The sequence below is a fragment of the Vipera ursinii genome (genome assembly GCF_947247035.1).
Source record: "Vipera ursinii genome assembly, chromosome: 4".
Classification (NCBI taxonomy): Eukaryota; Metazoa; Chordata; class Lepidosauria; order Squamata; family Viperidae; genus Vipera; species Vipera ursinii.
Window position 1 is genome coordinate 92,356,042 of NC_139514.1, and position 15,565 is coordinate 92,371,606.

Consider the following 15,565-nt stretch of genomic DNA (forward strand, 5'->3'; position numbering starts at 1 on the left):
TATTTTAACAATTATAAATAATTAACAGAGAGATTCAGAACATCTGAGTGAAAGGTGAATGGACTCATGGTGGTCATAAAATGCTCTGTGGAAAGACTTGAGGAAATATAATTGAAGAGAGAGAAAATGAAAATTGAGTATCTTGAAAAGTGGCTTAGTTGACAAGTTAGAACCTTGAATGGCTGGATCACTTCATGCCACAATGTTTTGTTACAGGTTCAGGAATGGTTAAGGAGGACATGGAATTGTGATTGATTTGGGGGAGAGGAAAATGAGAAACTGAAAAGGGACAGTAATGAAATTGAAAGTTTCAAAATTTCAACAGCACATTGTCCTACAAATAAGAGAATACTAGAGGAGTTAAGAAGTTCCTTGTGAACTCTAAAGCTTCCTCTTTCTGTTATGTATTCAAGATGGACAGTGATTAATACTTATATGCTACTTATACGTAAGGATGTAGGTCTATGCATATGTTGTATATAGTATGTTTAAATGTGTGTTATGTATGTGTACACTTTGAAAACAAACAACTAAATTTCATTTTTAATGTCTGCCAATGTGCCCACATAAAAATGATAATAAAGGTTATCTAAAGATCTGAAAGATCTACTGAGGAGAGGGTTAAAGCAGTTACCATTTGATGCTTCCTGTTGGCACAAATAAGATGCCAGGCAAAAATGATATTAATACAAAACAATTAACAGAGAGAATTAGCAATAATTTTATGCATATAATACTGTTGGATTCTATATTGATCTGGTTCGCTTCCCCATGATGTGAATCAAAATCTCTCTCCAACCTAATCATTTGATTACTTTTTAGATTCCCAAGCTAACGCTAGGGGGCGTTAGATACCAGAATTCCACCTATTATTGCTATGTAGCAGAATCTACTTGTGTGCTGCAGTTGAGAATCAGAGCAACCCTCTTTGCAAACCATATTTGCTGAGGAGAAGAGCATTGAGACTTCGGAAATATTCACAGAAGCTTAAATGCTTTATCAGCATAAGAGTTTGCCTAGTATAATTTCTGGACCAGAAAAGGAGAAAAATATACATATTACAAGAGCTAAATCATTTATTTTTGTTTTACTAAATGCCACTTGAACTATCAGTTTGTTTCAAAATATAGAAAACACAACACAATTTATTTTTAAATTTATTTTTTTATAAATAATAAATATTTATAAAAATATGTGCCTAGCTGCTATTAACGGTCATTGTCATATATAAAGTATATAGACTATTGACTAATGATCACCTATTTTTTCCCAGTAAAACGTATTTTAATTGAGAGTTTGTAAGCCCTACCCAATATAGTATATTCACATTATTTTTCAATTTTGCATCTGCAAATCAAAGCAATAAAAAATTCTATATTCCACACAGTGTCAAATGACAGCATGAGAACTGCTGAACTGGATCACAACAGTTATACAACTACCAGCATTTTGAAAATGGTCAATAAAAAATTCCCACAAGAATGGGTTTAGTACAGAATCTGTAGTCTTAAATTGCAGGGAGGCAGATTCTGGTTGAATGTTAGAAAATCATCCTGAAGGCAGGAACAGTTACAGAAATTAATTATCCAAAGAAGTAATAGTCGCTTTTCCTCTCCTTCATTGGGTGGCTTCAGGCAGAGGCTGGATGCTTGTCTAGGAAGTTTTATTGGATTTCTACATTCAGGATTCCTATATTAAACTGCTTGTTTGAATGGTAGGCTAGATTTGAAAGAGGAATTTGGAACTCATAGGAGCAATAGTAGACCACTTGTTGACAATCTATTAAGCAACCTTGTCTTCTTCCAGGATTGTACAGATTCTGCAAGGTAGCTTCTACTGCAGACTTATTTTCTTTAAAACAGTGCACAGGAATCTTACTCTTCATTTCTGAAATGCAATTATGCAAATTTAAGTAATGCAGCTCCCTAGATTTATTGTATGTGAACAGAGTATATTATCCAGTATATAAAAATATACGAATAGTGCAGTAATTCTAAAGTTGTGAGTTTCTGCACCAGTATGTCTTTCTGGGCTCCACCCACAATTTAAATTATCTTCCCATCTGTTTACATATTGTTCGGCAAATATGGGACCCCTGCCCCTAAATAGAATTAAAAATAGCCCTTGGAGGTTATTTTAATAAATAAGTGGCCCACAGGGAAAAGATGAGTCACCTCCTACACTTCTGTTAACTGCATTTCAATTTAAAAAGCTCATAGCGGAAATGAACACTAAATATAGGTCTCCTATATCATACTTAGTTTGGGCCAACATGGAAAACACAGTTTTGGCATAATAAGTTTGCAACTTATCTGACAGTATTTCCAGACAGTACTTCCAGCCATTTTATCACCTAAGTCTTGTATTTTTAGGATTGAAATGAAGCACACCTTGAGTGGCCCTTTCTCACAAGATGCTACAGGCACTGCTGTAAGTTTCAATGCTCATCAAAAACCAGAAGCCAATCAGAATGTGATTTCTGGCCAGGAGATTAGCTAAGATGTTTTAGTCAATCAGGAACCAGCTGTGAACATCTTGCTTTTCTTCTCATTTTCTGTAATAATAATAATAATAATAATAATAATAATAATAATAATAATAATAATAATAATAATAATAATAATAATAATAATAATTTAATTTCTATACCGCCCTTCTCCCGAAGGACTCAGGGCGGTGTACAGGGCAAATACAATAAAAATACAATATACAAAAACTAAAATGCTTCCCCTTCACTCTGGAAAGGAATAAAAGGAAATAAAAGTGCTTCACCTGCTCACCATAGGTATACTACTGGTATTACAAGACTATACTCAACCTGATCCTCTACTGCAAGGAGAAATCTGGAACTGGGGCTGGTTTCTGTATTTCCTCCAGGTTCACATGCACACACTTGGTAATTTTTCATAATAAAACATAGGTGCTCTTACAGTGCTATGATCTATTGCAGATGGAAGTCCCAAAATCCATCCTGCAATTACAACGAAGAGATGGTACTCAACATAATAGAGAAGACAGAGGGAAAATAGTAATTCATTTCCAAAAAGTTTTTCCGTGCCATGAATACATATGAACCCATTTGAAAATGACACTATAGGCAATTATTAATGTAACTGCACTTTGATATGTGTACACCATTTGAGCCTGTAAGAATTCTCTGAAATGGACAGATAAATCAAAATTAAAATTTGATGGGACCTCACTTTGTTGCTTCTTGAAACTGTTGTTTCCCATTTCCTATAAGTCTGATACCCTTGTCAATCTCACTATAAACATGCATGACATCCTTAACCATTCCTTTATGGAAACACTGCATAAAGTCATGGAGTTAATACATATAATTTAACATATCCTGCAAGTTTTATTAAACTTAATACTGAAATAGCAAAATTCAAACATATAATGTAATTGATATGAATTACCCTGTGATTTGTCTTGTAACATTAACATGAATATCTCAACAGCTCCATTTTTTCTCTCCCATTCAATTGTGTCTGATTCTCTGAGATTGGACAGCAAGCAATGGAATTTTATATATGTATTATGCTCCTCATTTACTAGGCAATATCTTAATGACACAGCATAGAAGAGATACACTGGGACTGAAATTATATTGGGTCAACATATATGTCTAGCTTCTGTGGGAAACAAAATATTCAGTAGCATAACTGGTTCAGATTTGAGGCTATCATTCTTTGAAAGAACATATCACATCTCTTTCATTTTAATGTTTAAAGGCTAAAGAGATATATTTAAGTGTATTATTATCTGTATTACATTTAGAGATCTAAATATTTTAACTAAGTTTCTATATTAACAAGATAACCACACCTCATAATACTAGAACTCCATAAAACCAGTGTGCCTATCTGCCAATCAGTAAGATACCTAAGGATTGAGTAAGATAAAACTTCATTTCATGTGAAAGTCTAACTTCTAATTGGTATTATAGCACTGGAGCAACTGATGCTGTAATGTTACAGACTTCTTTTCAGAAGCACATCCTAGCACATTTGCTGGCATTTGCTTTGTGTACATGGGCATCAGATTGGGATGTGGCCTACTGCCAGATTATTCTACCGCAAATCCTTTTGGTGGCACTGTAGCTGTTCTTGAACACAGGCCATCAAACTAGAAGGAAGATGGAGAGTTGCTGCCCTAATAGCAGAAGCATGGTGAATATTATTGGAAGTATCTGGATGATGATGGGCAGGCATTAAGTGCTGCCTGATCCTTCCCTTATACCCACCTGCAATGTTTTTTTTTCTTCCAAGAAGAGAGCAAGAATAGACTTTGAAGGCTAAAACTAGACTACTCCCACCCTTTAATTAGGTACTTTAATAAGGAGTGCACCAGAACAAAACTGACTCGTTTGTAATCTAAAACTCCAACCCCTCACACAGCAACACTTCTCTGTATAATAGAATAATGAGCTTCAGAATTGGAAGGAATGTCCTTAAGGTCAAGTTCATTTAGGAAGGCAAAATCTATTACTCCAAAATGTTACTGCGCAGGTACATATAATGCATAACATAACACAATCATCATCAATAAATACAATTAACGCAAAAGGTTTTTCTCTAGCCCCGTGAAAAAGAACTTTCTTCAATCAAATTCTGCTGAGAGAATAGCGCAGAGGCTGATTTTCGGCAAAACTGGATTTAGCGCTTTCTGCCCCTCTCTCCGCAAAAGGACCCCCTCCGGTCAGACTCCAGCGCCTACCTTTTCTATTTAAAAAAAAAAAAACCGCAAAAGGCAGAAGAGAAAGTTTTATGCAACTGCGTGCCTTCCGCGCTACGAAGTGGCTCGGGAAGAGCTGGCTGCTGCCTGTCTACGAAACAGCCGCTAGACGCACCAAAGGTTAGACGCTTTGGGAAGAGTGGATGGGAAAGGGGCGCGCAGGTCAAACGGAAAGCGATCCCTTAAATCGGCAAGAGCTACGCCGGAGTCGCTCACCCCTGAGGGTCTCCGATGCGTCCATCTTACCTGAAGGGCGAGGGAGGAGAGTTGAGAGATTTTCCCCCCTGGAGCCAGAACGTCCGAAAAGCGGCGGGAATGAGGCGCAGAGTGGCAGGCAATTCCCCAAATCTCTCCGCTTCCCTCCTCCTCCTCCGGCCCCCTCCCCAGTCGAAAGAAAGCAGAGCAGCCGCGCCGCCGCCGCCGCCGTTGCCAATGCGCCAGGCTGGCGGCGCAGGAGGAGATGACGCAAAGGGCCGTGCGCTCCCCACCAAAAAAGTGCTTCTCCCGGACGAAGATGGCGGCAACTTAGCGCAGGGCCCCAAGATGAGGGTGGCCCCCGGGCGGCAGGAGGCAACCAAATCCGTGCCGCCAGCCGGGAGGGATCGTGCCCGGCGGGAGCTTCAGCCAGAGCCACAGCAACCGCAGCGCAGTGGCACCGACACTCCTAGCAGCCGCTGCAGCGGCGGCGGCGGCGGCAGCAACAGCAGCAGCAGCGAAACCAGAGCCAGCCGCAGCGAGAGCCACAGCAGCAGAAGCCGCCACCTCCAAAGCGGCAGGAACTGCAGCAGCCTCAGCCCCGGCGCTCTGGAATCTCCCCAGCAGCCCCGGCAACCTGTCGAGCCGCAGCCAGCCCAGCGCCGGGAGCTCGTCTGGGGCTAGCGGGGGCGCAGTCCGCGGGGTTCCCCGGGTGGCTCTCCAGGGCGCCGGGGTGGGGGGTGGGGGCGGCGGAGCGCGGCATGAGGCGACGGGCGGGAAGCGGGGGACCGGCGGTGTTGGCGCCAAAATGGGGGCCTCTGCTCTGACCATGCCCGGGTGACAGGAAAGGCGAGGGAGGCAGGGGACGGCTACCGGCCCGGCCCAGCCCAGCGCGCAGGAGCACCAGCACCATCGCCACCATTCGCACCGACAACGCCGCCGCGGCCACCCCCACCCCCGTCGTCACCCTTCGCTGAGGGGGGAGCCTGGCGCCCCGCCGCCCAGTGTCCATGCCCGTGGGGCCGTCGAGCCCGGCTGCGGAGCCCCCGTCGCCGTGGAGCCGGCCGGGGCTGCGCGCTCCCGAAATATGAGCAGCCGCCCCACGGGAGGATCCGGCTCGGGCGTGTGCTTCGGCCCGCGGGACACCGACAAGCCCTTCGCCGACTCGGAGCGGGCACAGAAATGGCGCCTGTCGTTGGCCTCCCTGCTCTTCTTCACCGTCCTGCTCTCCGACCACCTGTGGCTCTGCGTTGAGGCCAGGCAAGTCGCCGCCGGGCGCCATCGGGACCGGGAGCGCCGCGCGGAGCCGGGCATGGAGCACGACACAGGGGGGACGGCCCCCAGCAGCAGCCCCGCCGCACCGGCCACCGGCCAGTGCTTCAGCTTGCTGGGCGACGCCGAGGCTGCCTGTCGCCGCTTACAACCGGGGGGCTCGGCCCAGGCGGAGCTCTACCTTCCCTTTTGTAATTCCTATACGCTGCGCGAGCTTTTCGCCGGGCTTTCTAGCCCGGACACGCTGAACTGCACTGTGGACCAAGGCGAGGATCCCGAAGGCGACGACGGGGGCGCTGGGGAAGGGGATCGGCGCGGCAGGGAGGAGGAGGATTGGCTTCGCTCCTGCCGCCGCTGCGTCCTGGTTTACCAGAGGTACGATCGACAAGCTCAGGACCGTTACCGGGAGTTCGAGCTCGTGCTCCAGAAATACCTGCAGGCGGAGGAATACTCGGTGAAATCCGGTCCGGAGGATTGCAAGGTAGGAGCCTCGCTTGCTTTTCGGCGGCGGCTGTGTGTATTTTACCCTTGGGGTCTGGGGCTACCGTGCTGGCCTGCGATCTTCGAGGAAGCGCGCGGTCGAGGCGTGGAGGGGGGGGGGAGAACGGCGGGAGGGCCATCCTCGATCTCTTGGGAGGGCAGAGGTAGCCTCCTTCCGAGAACCGCCAGGCGCTGTTGATTCCCCTGGACCTCTTCGCCTGGGGCTGGAATGCGGCTTGGCAGGGGAAAGTGGCGGCGTGCCAGCGAGCAGGATCCAAGGTGAGAAACGTGCACGGGCTGAAGCTGGGGGAAGGGAATAGTTAAGTTGAAGCATAGTTTGGAAGGGGTTTTCCCATGTCGTCCTTACCTGATGTGCGATTTCGGTTGTTTCCCGGAGTTGGCAAGGAAGAGGCGTCATTCAGAGGTCAGAGGGCCAGAATGCAGAGGAAGTTAATTTTGAAGTTGTTGTCTTTGTGGGGATGAATAGATGACGGAGACTAGATATATGTTCTTTTGGTTTTGTGTGCGTGTAATAAGCACAGTTCATAATTTCTTGTGCTTACCAAAAGATAACGTGCTTGTTGTTCCTCTTTTCTACACCTCCGGACTATCGAGAATAAACGGCAGAGAAATAATAGCTACGTATTTTGTCAAGTACTTACAGTTTCTCTATGAAGGACAATCTTGTCTGCATTCATTGCTAAAGCTTTACTTTGGGGGCTTTAAAGTGCTTCCTGGCACCTTTGGGAATCAAAGCTTGGTGATTATCTGAGGAGTACTAGAGAGGGTGGTAATTGAGTCATAGAGGAAAGGAAGTAGTCCCAGGTGGACTTTCTTTTTCTTGGCACAAGTGTGTGCTTCAAATCTTCTCTATTAAATCTCTGGAGTTAGGATTATCTCCAGTTTTATTAACTGCTAATAAATTCTGCAGTGATTCTGGGTAGAATTGTGGTGTCTGCACACTTGATTATTTTCTCATTCTGCTCAAGCCACAATTGCATGTGTAGCAATTTTTGTTGTTGTGTTGTAACTGTTGTAGTGAATTTCTGGCAGTCCCAGGTGAATTCATACGGAAATAATTTTCTCTAAAGCTAACGGTATGGTTTTATTTTAAACAAATAAAACTGACTATGTGATCACTTTCTATAAGAATTGTGTTATGGTTTAAAATACCAAGGCCAGCAATATTTTTTTGGAAGAAAAATATCTGGATAGTGAATATCTTAAGAAACCTTAAAGATCACTGCTTTTTGTTTTGGGTTTTGTAAAAAAGCAAAACATGTAAAATATCCAAAAACACTTTTAGATTGAACTAGTTTACCCCCCCTCCCCCAAGAAGTAGTCCTTTAGGAAACATTTATTGCTCAGGAAGAGTTTTATGTTTTTTTAAGCAACTTATTTTAAAAGTTTGCATTGAGGATAGTATCTTTATAAATAAACTTGTGATATCCAGACTTTGGGGATATAATAAACAGTTCAGCGTTACACATGTTATTGCTAATATCTTGGAAGCTTGTCCTTGTGATCAGTATAAGTGCTGCTTCATATTAAAGAAAAAGGAGAAGGAGGTGATGAGGTTGTATATTATTCTGAAATGTAAACTGAATCAGTCCAATCCTGCGTGATGGAACGTAGGCCCACAGTGCTGCGGAGGCTCGTTGCTGTCCATGGTGCTGAAAGTGCTTAGTGGTATCCTTGCTGCTTGGCGTTACTGTACTGTTTGTGAAATAAAAACTCTAACTCACTCAACATCTTGCTGATCATTATGATAACTGAATATTATCATATACTTAATAAGATTGGTTATAACTGAGTTTTGCTTAGCACATTGTAAGGTAGAAGCTTCAGTATTTTTTAACCTGCAATAGATGGAAATTTTAATGCATCTGCAGATATAAAATCTCTGAGATACAAATATATAGTATTTGACCTAAGTAATAGCTAAAGATAAAATTTGTTTTGGTTCTGAATGTTTAAGATATACTGAACTAGAATTTCATTTTTTAAATTTTATTTTATATCTTATCTAGTTTTATGTGCTGCTAGTCACCTTTACTGTGCTTTAAAACAGACAATAAACAGCCTCAGTAAAACTATTGTGACAACTATTCCATAACAGCTATGTAAGCATTTATTGCAGTTTACAATTGACATTCAGTAACTAAAGCAATGATACTTAATATGCACATGATCTCCTATAGCATTTGTTTTCTCTGTCCTTACCTCTTTCTTGTACAAGTAGCCTCAAAGAACGAATGGCTGGCACAGCCAGTGTTTTCTCTTATCATACTCCTAGAATTGTAATTTTCAAAGGCTACTAGTGTGGCACTATTCTGATATTTTATTATTTGTACTGTAGGGTAAAAACAGATTTTTTAAGAAATGTAATGAAACTGTAATGAAAAACATTCTTTTTCTTTTGGTAACTATTCCATTGTAGTTGCTAAGCACATTGATTTGTGGTTTAGATGGTAAGCCGCCCTGAGTCTTCGGAGAAGGGCGGGATATAAATGGGATTAAAAAAAATGAATACATTTAAAGTGCATCACATTAAAGTAATATTTGCAATTATGGATCAGTCATAACATTCTGGGCTTTACTATGTCCACTGTAGCCTTAGTCATCCACAGATAATATTTCTTTAGTTTTATGAATGATTATTAACTATAGGCATTCTAAAGCTTCTTGGCGTTAGCTGATACTGTATGTTAGCTTTAACTGATGGTATTACATGAAAATAACAATAAAAAACAATATAAAGTTTCACATTTGACCTGGATACAAAATTATTCCATAGGAATAGTATTGGTGTATTTACAGCTCTTTGTCCAATTGCGTTTGTCATTTTTATGAGTGTGGTTGGATCTCACGGTAACTTATGTGCTGATTTAAAGGCGTGTTTGTTGATGCTACTTTTGGCTGCCTTTGAACATTTGTAATTGCAGTTGGACAATTCAATCTCATGCCCTCATGAATTCAGTAAAGTTGAAGCAGGATAACAATTACTTCACAAATATAATGATAGTGAAATGTAATTTAATAGAATGCCAATGGCTCTGACATCAGTAGCAAGATTATCACCGCTGAGGAAATACATTGCAATTTATATCTTAGTATATTTTTCCATGTTGTATATAAGCAAATATGTTTTTCTTATATAACAAAATACAGATATCTCTTCAGAAAGTTGTATCTTCTTTGATGTGTGTGTGTGTATGTATGTGTGTGAATGTGTACACACACACACACACACACACACACATATATATGTATAAAATATGAGCCAGGAAAATATTGTTTATTTTCATTGAGATCTTTGTTCCAATCACTACATTTAAACCTGTAGCCAGGATAACATTATAAATGGGAATACAACATGCTTCTGAAAGATGCTAAATGACATGATACTAATAAAATGCATGTAAGCATGTCTCCATTAATATATTTTACTAATGCTAAATATTTGAGGTTTGATGGCTAATAACACCACCTTTTTTGGAGTAGTACTGTAAAATTATATATCAGTGGAAAAATAATTTAATCAATAATGTAATGCAACATAGTTTGTTCAATTATCTGTACTGTATTCTATGAAAAGATAGACAAATAACGAGAAAAAGGAAGCACAACTTGCTTAGGTTGATATCAGGTAGCTTTCCTTCATCTGATTGTAGCCAATGAGCATGAGTGTTTAGAGAGCCAATCAGGTGTCATCTTGTTTTGGCAATGAGCCAGTCAGATCACAGTAGGAATCAGTTATTGATGTCATGTATTAAAGCTGAGAGGAGGACATTTGTCAGTGTGTTATGTGATCGCTATCAAGTTGGTTGGATATTTTATTGTGTTCTTTCATTTAGTGAGTGTGTAAAACGTAATAAAATTAAAGTAATGGTGCAAAGAGTTGACTGGTTACCCAGAAAGCGATGTAAAATAGTATTATTAAGTGAACAAGGCTACAGTTATAAAGAAATTAGAAGAAAAATTGGTGGAAACTTAACCAAAGGTGGCATTTCTACTGTACACTTTTCCCAAAAGGTTTCCATAATTTTGGCCACTACTGTATCTAATATTCTAACTTACCATTTTCTTTTGTTTTTTCACATTATTATTGTTTTGTTTGTCTTTTGATTTTTGACTGTAAATTAAATTTAAAATATTTTATAAATGTGCTATTACAGTTTCATTTCATAGGAATATTAAGCAGGAGTTTGCTTATTGAGTATATTGTATGAGTGAATAATTGACAGAATAATCAGCCTTAATGTATTATTTGAAAGCAAACAAAGGAAGATGTAGGATTTGGGTTTCCTGCATCCATTAGTACTGTTTTGTCATGGCAATCATACCTGAAATTGTAAATAGTTCCTTAACAAGAAGTTAGATGGATGCACAGAGGGACAGCACCAGGAGAAACACACATGCAGAAATGCAACATAGATTCCCTCCTTGATTAGATCCTTACAAATATATAGAAATATATATATGAAACTAGCCTGTCCTGATTATACCCCGCAAAATAAAGACAGTCAGACAGACAGACAGACAGACAGACACACACACACAGACACACACACACACACACATTGCTTAAAATCTGGTTGTTCCTTGGAGAGATAAACAGTAAAGGTAAAGGTAAAGGTAAAGATTCCCCCACACATGCATGCTAGTTGTTTCCGACTCTAGGGGCCGGTGCTCATCTCCATTTCAAAGCCGAAGATCTAGCGCTTGTCCGAGGATGTCTCCATGGTCATGTGGCCGGCATGACTAGACGCCAAAGGTGCACAGAACGCTGTTACCTTCCCACCGTAGTGGTCCCTATTTTTCTACTTACATTTTTATGTGCTTTCGAACTGCTAGGTTGGCAGAAGCTGGGATGAGTAACAGGCGCTCACTCTGCTACGCGGCACTCGGGATTTGACCCGCCAAACTGCCGACCTTCTGATCGACAAGCTCAGCATCCTAACCCACTGAGCCACCACGTCCCATAAATAAATAAACAGTATAAGCACTTAATCACAAGTTATTTCATTATATAAAAGAAGGATAGATGCCGCCTCTGGCCACCACCATATAGGATTAGAAAGAATTCCAGAAATAATGTCCTGCACACTTTTTGCCCTGCAGCTCCTTATGCCACTATTAGACTCCAGAAAAATAAAGGCCTTAATAAGTAGGGCCAATGTGATGGATATGGTTGAAAAATGAGGGGAAAATTGTGTTAAAGTGGGATCTATGCTAAGGGAAAGCACAGCCATCTGATTCCAGGTGATTTGCATTATCCATTACAACTTTAAAAATCGCTAGATGGGTGGCAAATTTAATAAATAAATAAAAAACAAAATAAATTCAAGTAGTAGCTTTACTATTTAGAATCCAACTTCTGGAGAAGATATTTGCAGTGATAACCTGGGGATGGAAGGATAGGCAATGGGAAGAATTGTGGAACAAAACAAATTTAAATTTGTCTTCTGCCCATGTAGTCGTTGGGTACCATGCAAAACTTACTGGACCAGAATAAATATGGGGAATATGTATGGTGGTGTTATCCTAGTGATTTTGGTGATGCCATAAAGAGCCAGAAAGCTCTAATTTACTGAATCAGCAAGGTGTCATATGAAAGCCCTAGCTCTAGTATTCTATAGAAAATGCAGTATTTATAACATAATTTATAACACAAGAATTCAGTGGAGTGTATTTTTATTAAATAGGCATATGTCTAGAAACGTTCTTTAATACTGCCTTGGAGTACAAACTCATCTCATGCTATTTGATGCTTCCTGTTCTTTTTGGCTCCAGTTTACCAGCAGCTCTTGTAAAAGGAAAGAAATAGAGAGATACTGGCAAGCTGGTCAACAATTTGTACTTAAAGCTGGTAAGTTAAATTCTTCCTGTTCTTCAGTTGCTAAAATGGACTATTTCATCTGTATTTTACCACCCTTTTAATTAACTTTTTATCTAAATCCATTACTTGCTTTGAATCTTGTGCTGCAAATTGCCTGGTTAGTTTGATTTTCTTTCTTATATATGTCCACAAATTTTCCTTTATCCATCAATGGCTCTTGGCATGCTGGGAAAATTGCAGAGTCCAGAGTAGCATTTAATAAAATAACAATAACAAATTCAGATTACATTATTGACAGTAGTTTTTAGATTTTCCAAAACTAATATAAAATTTTCCTTTTTAAAAAATGTTAACAGTACAAGTAAGATATAGTAAATGCATTGTATAGTGACTTTTTTCTTAGTTTAAAGCTACAGAAAATAACATATTGATGAATTTGCAGTTAAATTCTGCAATGTTTATTTAGAAAGAAGGCTTTATATATTCAATGTGAGCCTCAGATAAACATGCTCCTAGTGGCATCTTCAACTGTGAAAGAGGAGATTGCCTATATCATTAATTCAATATAATAGTAGTAAGCAGGACAGCGATTTTATAATATGGTTTACATGCTTATAAAATACATAAGTTTGTAAAACAAAAAGAGGTAATAATAGGGAATTCTGCCTGATAAGGCTCTAGAAACTTAGCCATGTAAAGAAAACATTTTTAGCTAAAAGCATCCAGTTTTCTGATTTACTGTCAACGATAGTAATTTAGTCTTGTCAGGTTAAATGCAGTTCCTGCTCTATGCTGCCACATATAACCTTGATCCTTTCCTTTTAGACTATTGATTTGTCAGACATTTAATGACAAAATATGATGCATCTCATTTGTTAAGAACTCAGAAATATTTATGAAGACACAAGAATGAATTCTTCTGTCAGATATTAGCATAGACAATGTAGTACAAATGTCAAGTTCATTTTATAGAAAGCAGCATTATTAGAAGTAATTCAGAACTCCAAGACTAAAAGATGACATGAGAGGGTATTGTCATTAAAATGTTCTATATGATTATATATCTTCATGCATCTCTTATACCACATGAAATAGTTAATAATGATAATTTTAAAAAAGGAATATATTTATTTCACTAATTTATTAAGATGGAACACTGCTAATACAGTTGGAATGTGGGATTTCTCAAATGTCTTCTTTCCCTTTGAAGAAGGCATTATTTTTCTCCCCTATTCTTGGAGTGATGGATAATTATTTCCAATTTCTCTTGGTGGTATTTTAAGCTTATTGTATTGTTGGAGATGATGGACAGTGCTATTGCTATGGTCATTTTCTGTTGTATGTCTTCTGACTGTTCTTAAGCATTCCTGGCTGCTCACATTTCACAATCTGAAAAACCCACATAGTGTTTCATCATGATGTTTTCCCTTAGAACATAATTGAAGTGGGAGAAGCCAGGGAGAATGCAGATTACTGGAGACTGAGAGAATGGATATTTACACAATACCTTGGCCATCTCATAAGAACATTTCATTTCACCTATGATAATTATACTGAAATTCTAATCTTCTCTTGAGAAAATGGCAAAAAATATTTTTTAAACAGATTGAACAAGAACTTGTAGTAAAATGCAGGGTTGTACCCTGTGCTAAAATTTGATACCCTGTCTTTTACTTTCTAGAACAGGGGTATCAAACAGGCCGGACACGTCTTAAGGAAGCCACGCCCACCCCATTGCTGGCAATGACCAAATAGTCCCGATACATCTCATGACGTCATGTGATGTTGCGAGTTTAACATGTCTGTTCTAGAAGGTGAACACGACAACATATATAGAACCTCCCCTGGTACACTCTGCGATACTAGATAGAATTGTTATTGATAATAAGTAGGACCTCTGTGATAATAGGTAGTGATTGGCTGAAAGCTACCCACTGAATTTAATGGCTGAGGGCGGAATTGAATCTATGTTGTCTCAGTCCTAATCCAGTACTCTAATTACTACTGATAGAAGTTAGTGTATCCATTTAGCTGCTATCCCGATTTTTCAATCCATGTCTGAAAGTACTAAGCTAGAGTGCAGAAAACAGAACTGCTTTAGGTTAGCAAATTTGTAAAACGCTTATCACCTCAGGATTTTTTTTGCAAATAAGACTTTGTCACATGCAAGCAGTGCAAGATGTCACAATTGTGTGATAAGGTCATCTTGTGGGTGTGGTCGTTTGCTTTTTTTAATCCCCCATCCATGTCTGGGTAGTGTGCCAGATGTTGCAGTATTTTAAGTTAACTTAAAACTCTTTCAAATAATCACACATTTATAATTGGGTGAAATGTTTTTGTAATAGATTGTTAATAATTTGTCTTATAATTACAGCAAGTACAGCTTTTTACATAGTTATATACTGTCTGAACTTTTACAGTACTTGTAAATCTATTTGCAAAACTCCAGAGATTTTGATGGTTTCTTCCAGAAATCCCTTCATCTATATCTCTTCTGGGTAGTCTTTTGAGTAATTTCTCCTGGTATATTGACTTCTAATATTTGTTTTTTGTCTTCCTTTGTGTCTTTTCACTTTTTTCATACACTTTTGTCATTTTAAAATAGTAGCTTTAACTATCACTATATGTAGTTTTGGCATGTATTGCTCTTGAGGGCATTAGTATTCATAATATCCAAAGAGCAGTAACTAATTAAAAACTGATGTAGTGAGCATCTGTAAAACAACAACCACAATAACAACAACAACAAAGACTAGACTTATTGGTTTGATAGCCTACTGTGCATGCTGCTGCATTTTATTTTGTTAAATTAAAGAAGTTAATATGAAATGATATCTCTTGAAATATTAGATGGCAGTTCTGTTCTTTAAGGAAATGCACTTCCTGAAGAACTAAAGTCTCTGTTTACGGTAATGGATCTGCAGAAATCTTGTTCCAAGGACAGCACTATAATTTAAAATTAATGTAATGTTATCAGTGCCCACCCTTGCCAAACTTTAAAAAATCACTACAAATTATATTGTTTTTTGTACATGA

The 15,565-nt window shown here is 39.5% G+C and overlaps 1 protein-coding gene across 1 annotated transcript in view; it reads left to right on the forward strand.

Moving 5' to 3' along the window:
- Nucleotides 1-6,022: 6,022 nt before the first annotated feature.
- NALF1 (NALCN channel auxiliary factor 1) overlaps nucleotides 6,023-15,565 on the forward strand; it is a gene marked incomplete at its 5' end in the record, with an annotated part of 472,917 nt that continues 463,374 nt past the window's right edge. Inside the window, one exon of the mRNA XM_083363139.1 lies at nucleotides 6,023-6,688. Coding sequence (XP_083219265.1) covers nucleotides 6,023-6,688 — 666 coding nt within the window. The remainder of the gene's footprint in view (nucleotides 6,689-15,565) is intronic.